Source organism: Taurulus bubalis, assembly GCF_910589615.1.
Source record: "Taurulus bubalis genome assembly, chromosome: 10".
In the NCBI taxonomy this organism is placed as follows: domain Eukaryota; kingdom Metazoa; phylum Chordata; class Actinopteri; order Perciformes; family Cottidae; genus Taurulus; species Taurulus bubalis.
In genome coordinates this window covers 14,158,936-14,165,463 of record NC_136598.1, presented here as the reverse complement: position 1 = coordinate 14,165,463, position 6,528 = coordinate 14,158,936, and the positions used below count along the sequence as shown (strand labels likewise).

Genomic DNA, 6,528 nt, shown 5'->3' with positions numbered 1-6,528 from the left:
ATAATACAATGCTAATACATGTATGTTGTGCATGCTTTAGAGTTCATTTTAGCTGTACCATGGTCACACAATCACAATCACTACCTCCTTGTATAGATGGGAAACACAAGGGCTCTTCAACTCCAGCCGTGTCTCCACACACCAGAAGTGGCTGCTACTGAAGAACTCTTGGGAGAACAGAACCTGGGAATACAATCCAATTACAGAGCTCTGAGATGCGTGTTATTCAAGCCCCAACTCTACACTGGGCAGGATATGAGGGAGGAAAAAAAAAAAAAGCAGCAATGTGGTTCTCTCAAATGATGTCTGATTGTCTGTACATGAAGGGTTGATAATGGGATATAAATGTTCCTGCTATACACACACACACACACACACACACACACACACACACACACACACACACACACACACACAGCTATTCACCCATATAGCTTACATTTCATATCAAGTTAGTATTAGACTTTCCTCTGCCATATTTAGTTAAAGCACAGTCCCCTGTCTGTGTCTTTCTTTGCCTTCTCCAGAACAGTTTCACTTCCTCCTGGACTCCGTTACTGACCAACACATACAGCACAGGGTCCACCACGCAGTTCAGACTGGACAGTGCCAGAGTACATGAGAAGGAAAAGTGCATTTTTTGTTCAAACTGGCAGTAACTTCCTTGAGGTAGTACATCATTACTATTGTAGAAGACTAGTGAGCGTGTGAGCAGGAGAATGTGATATGGAGCAAAGCAAATGGAGAAGATCCCAATCACCCCAAAGGACAGCAGGCGGACCTTTCTCTTTGCCTGGGCGCTCAGGCCGGGACTCTGACCTACGGTGGCCAGCACCCTCCAGTAGCTCACCGCCAGCACCAGCAGCGGTAGCAGGAAGCCAATGCCCCCTCTGAGCAGATTGAACAAGGCAACAGGCGTCTCCATGGGGTAAGTCTCATAACAGCGGTCATTGTTGTTTGCCCCGTCATGGGCGTCAGTGAGATTGTCATTGACCAGTACCATGATGTGCATCGCTATCACAACCACATAAACAGTGGCACACTGCGCCCAGGCGTAGCGGGACGTCCTGTGGGTCTTGGAGCGGAGCGGGTAGGTGACCACCAGGCAGCGGTCCACGGAGATACAGCAGAGCAGGTAGATGCTGATGTACATGTTGGAGTAGTAGAAGAAGCCAGCTACACTGCAGGATATAACACCTAGCCTCCAGTGGTGGTCCTGCCGGTAGTAATTGATCCAAAGGGGCATAGTGAAGAGGAAAAGCATGTCGGAGAGCGACAGGTTGAGCAGGAAGATTCCCAGAACATTTTGACGCCGCACTTGTTGCCAAATGGGGCCCAGGGTCAGCACATTGAAGATCAAACCAAAAATAAAAGCCAGGATATAAACAGACATCAGCAAGTCACTGATGGCGCTCTCCCCAATTTTAACACACACAGTTGAGTTAGCGGTTGCCTCTGTTGATGCGACTGTGACATTCATTGTAATTGTCTTTCACTTTCCTGGTTATAAATTCCTGTAAAAAAAAAAAAGGTTTTACGTTAAGAGTTTGTCCGTTTGACACAGGCAAAGCTAACTCTTATGATACCACAGACTTCATAGTACAGCTTGGACATGTTGCATCCCCCATCCTGTTTTGCGGTTCAATGAGCTCGAGAGATGAAATCATTCGGTTGTCCTGTGATGTTTCTGAATTTGAGGTAGTTTAGCTCTACAGTATATGGCGCTTGGACAGAGAGTTGAGGCCCCCCCATGGATGATACAGGTTTAGTCATCCACCCTGGCGATAACAGTTGGTGCCCACAGTACAAATAGAGACTTAGATTGCCAAAATCCCCTCTTTAATGCTTCAACTGCTCCATATGGGGAACACATGTCATGCATTTCTTTTCCAAATGTTATGTTTTTTCTTCTCTTTTTTTTTACAGAAACTGAGAACATTGAGGAACTAATCTTTTGAAACAGATTAATTTGAAGTTGAAACCTCTGCTTCGAACCTAGTTGATTACATAATGTTATATTAATGCTGCCTTTTTTAAACTGTCTATGAATTGTTCCACTATTGGTCTAAACCTGCGTGGCAGGCAGGGGCAGCATGACTGAACTCGCTAAGTGAGCATTTGCATTTTACTGCAATCAGTGCGTAATACAACTTCAGCTCTGTGGGGAAAAAACAACCGGCAATCAGAACCAACCCGTTCTTGCTAATATAAATACATCCTTATAGAGACTGGCTTATGTAACAACCTCCTCTCCCTGAATAAGTAATGTGACCTTCATTCATCAATGACTTTCTTCCCTGATTAACAATGTGGCTGTACGGTCAGTACCAGTTCATTGCAGAGCTGTGGGTGTGACACATCTTAGATATTAATCTGTGTTGCTTCCCGTATGGAATGTTGCTGAAATGGCACAGAAAGGCCCAAAAAAATCAATTGTCCGCACAACTAAATTTCATCAGAAAATAAGTAATAACAGTCACCAGTCTCCCCATTGAGTCCTTGAATCATTTCCTACAAAGATAACATGTGGTTGCTATTTTTTATGTAAAAGAGAACTCAAATACTTTTATGAAGATTTTATATGTAGATTATTATCCATCAATTTCCTGCCTCTCTCTGAGATTTCAGCATTGGGAAATTAAACCTGTGTTCTGCATCTTTGTGCCTTTTTGTCTCTATCACAGCAGCATTATTTGATATGTGTTTCTTCTCTACCTTCAGTTTGTCGAGGCTTGGCTCTGGTGCGTTCAGGAAGCATCTAATGTCATTATTGTCTGGGCAGAGATGGGCTGTTCTATCCAAACTCAATAATGAAGAAGCCATTTAGAGTCAGACTATCTTTAGTGAACGATAATGTGTGGCTGCGCGCACGTGGGAGGCTTTCTGTTGTAAGTATGTATTTGCGCGTGTGTGTGGAAATGGGTTTGATTTAATGGATTATGTATCACATTTTAAAAATAGTATGGGTTGGGGAACATGACTGACTCGGAATGTTTTGCTCATAAATCTGATACTTTTTTCATTAAAAAAGTGGCAGGCTGCTGTTTAGTCATCAGTCTGGGTCCACACATCTTCCCCTCTTACTAACAATGAGCTGTGATGAGTGTGCTATGTACCAGCTTTCCTGTCTGCTTTTGACTATCAATGTGTTTTTTTTCTTTCTTTTCTCTAATCTACATGATTTCATCTTTTGCTGTGTTTTCTTTTTTACATGTAAAGTATTGTGTCGGTTTTATTTCATGACATCATCCTGATGTAAGCCTACTTTACACAGCTGGTCCAAGCTTCGGTTCGTTCTTTCATCCATCTGAGCCAACTATGTGTTTATTAATATTATAAACTAAACTAAGCTTGGTTGTTATTACATAGCCTTGTTACCAAGGAGGCTTTAAAAGAGAACAACTTCAGCCTCTTCTCTCAAAAGGGGAAATATGCCACGTCTCCTTTTCCAAGCAAAATGGAACAATATGATATATTTTAAGTTTTATGGCTTTCTTCCCAAATACCACAGCTGTATTTTTCAAAGTTATCACATTCCACATGTGCAGTATATTTCTGTTATTTTCCACTATTTCTTCTAGCAGAGAATAAACATTTCTAGTCTAATTATTTCTGCCACGCTGACTCACAAAAGCCTCGAGCATACCGTCTTTCCCCTGACAACAGTCTCCAGGAGGGAGAGGAAAAGTTTTCAAACTAATTTAATACCTTAACTTGCAAAACATTAAAAACATCTCAAATTTGTTTACATTTTCACTGTTACTGTTTTTAGGAACAGTCTAGTAGTACAATTTCCAAACCTCTCACATCCAGAACTGTAATCAATGACCTCACCTGTTATTTTTGGTAAGACGTGTGTCTTGATTGCAAACCAAAGTTGTCCAGTGGGTGAGGAGTTTTCGACACATTCCAGAGCTGCTTCTAGTTTGGCGGAGTTCAGTCCAGGAGGGTTAGAGGATGATCTTCAGAGCTGCTGACATGCAGCCAAGCCTCTATAGTCCCACATGGTACTCTGGAAGGATTACTGAAAAAGATGATTGCCAGCGTATACAATAGCTACAGCTGCTTGTTTTGTTTGCTCTGGTTGAGATTACTTGCCGTTGACAGCCAAAGTAGAACTGTCAGCAAGGCTGTGGAAGGAATGAGACAAGATACAAAAAGGGGAAGACACATCTACGAAGAGGGAGGTTTGGTTCAGAGCAGATGTACGCTACAGGGGTGGAGAGAAACACATGACTTATGGACCAGACACACTCCTGGGAGGCAAAGTGAAAAGAGTCGTCTATCACTGTATGTTAGCAATGTATTTAAGGGAAATGTAAACTCTGCAGGCAGACAGCCAGATACCATGATACATACCTAAACCTTAACTTTACTTTTAACTTTCACATTAATACAAGTTTTTTTCTATAGTGTAACTATTCATAATGAGGATTTTTTCACTTTACTTTGGAATAGATTTTACCTCAGTGTTAATCCCCCTATACGCAGAGTTAGACTGATCTCTTTCATTATTACTGTGTGTAAGAAAACTGAACCATTTCAGTGCTAACCACAGAAAAGCTTGAAGTCAGGAAGTGAGCCGAGTCTGATTTACATGTTGTGAGATCTGCACCTGGCAGTGGTAAGAAGAGTCTGGTTACCAGATACAATTATAGAACAACCCTGTGGCAGTGCAATATTGTGAAGGCAATTTTGACCTTTAAGTTGTTGAGTCTTTTTAAGTTGAAATTATGAATATCGTAATACCAGAACTTGTCTATGAAATAATGTACACAGAGCCACTATAGAGTCTGCCCAAGGATGCACTGAAGAGTGGCAGCTCACATAGACCTTTATACACAGAGATCAAATGTGGGGGTTTAAATGGAGCATGTTGCCTCATAGAAATAACAACAAACGGACTGGATCACCAGGTCTTCATCCTGCCCTTATTGTATGACCTGTCCACACAAGTGATTGATTACTTGATACCAGATACAGGAATGGTATGCCATTTGCATTTGACAGCTGCAGAAGATGACTTGTATATAGAAGTTTGTAGAAGATAAACTACAACTAAGAATATAAAATGTTCATTACAAAATGCACGGCTCTTTTTATGTTTGTGAAAAGAATATGTGACCGAAGCCTACAGCCTATCTGTTAATGTGTAAATATTTACACCATCTGTGAATGTAGAGTATTTTCGTGTAAGCAATAATGCATACCTAAGGTTCACTACAGGAGCAACTGAAAGAGGAAGCGAGCAAGGTTAGAAAGAAGAAATGTCTTTCTAGCCTCAACACCCTTCATCCATCTCTTTTTAGTTTTTTCTGCGTTCATAAAGGCCAAGTCAGTGTTTCAGCGTCTGGCTCTGAAATTAAAATGCAAAAGAGAAGAAGGTTAGGAAATGTGTTTGTTGGTACCTGTACAAGTTCAGCTGACAGTTCAGTTTGGCTAATATTAGAAAGAAGGGCTTTGGTCACATCATATCTATCATTTAAAAAGCATTCCTCAAGTCCTCAGTTGGCAGACACAAAGCTACAGATGATGATGTAATATGGAAAGTATTACATCAACTCCTACTGGAAAAGGTATGAATCAAAAAGGGGATTTTCACTGACAGGTGTGCACTCAATCCTGTAGCAACTTGTGCGAACTGTATGAAACTAAATCTAACTTTCACTTTCATAATTTTTCATCATGTTTTCAAAGACAATTTGATGACATTAACTTTAAAGGATAGGGCCACATCTATGTCGAAACATCACAGTGTACAGTGAAAGACTTATCAGTTGCTATCAAAGACTATACTTTTCAAAGATAAGTTGATTTGTCTGACTGATGAAGGATTAAAGCTTCGCTGAATTTTTGAGAATAATTTGGCACAGAACGAGGACTCTGGAGTATGTCCCCCATCTCTTACACTGGGATGACATTAGGAAGGGATCCCATAACTAAAATAAATATTACAGCAACCGATAATTTTTTTATGTGCATATGGGTTAATGAGTAGTGTGTTCCGACTTGAAAAACGTGAACCTATATTCTTTAAATTTAGAGAGCTTACTATCCTGTTGTTTTACCTCCATTATTGCAAAGGAACTATTACATTGTGTAGCTTTGACGCTCAAACTCAGAGGAGGGTCTGCTGTGCTGCACACACATGGCTCGAATAAACAATTTAGTTCAGGAAGCAGGCGCTTGTTAGGATGATGGATATGCTATGCAGTGCTGGCATTATACTGTTTGCAATAACCTATGGGCTGCATATCTAAAGTGTTCCTGCTATATGCAACATATTATGTTTGTTAAGATGTGCACGATAATACATTATGTTTACCACCCTTTGATTAACCATTTCGAGCTACAACAACAGTACATTACAATAAAACATTATATTGCAAATTAAGTCCTTTTGTATGCTTGCTTATTTGATACTAAACTTGCACAAATGTCTGACTACTTTGCTTTTGAAGGTAGCAAAGCGTTTTATAGCAGGACAGTAGTCACATCCCGGCACGTCAGTAAACCTCATTAATGTTG

At 40.6% G+C, this 6,528-nt stretch overlaps 1 protein-coding gene across 1 annotated transcript; it reads right to left on the bottom strand.

Annotated features, from left to right (window-relative positions):
• Positions 1 to 442: 442 nt before the first annotated feature.
• Positions 443 to 1,480, bottom strand: gpr184 (G protein-coupled receptor 184; the record flags this gene model as incomplete). Its single annotated transcript, XM_079224533.1, has 1 exon — positions 443 to 1,480. One exon carries the CDS (start codon positions 1,478 to 1,480, stop codon positions 443 to 445), a length of 1,038 nt encoding a protein of 345 aa, XP_079080659.1.
• Between the last annotated feature and the right edge of the window lie 5,048 nt (positions 1,481 to 6,528).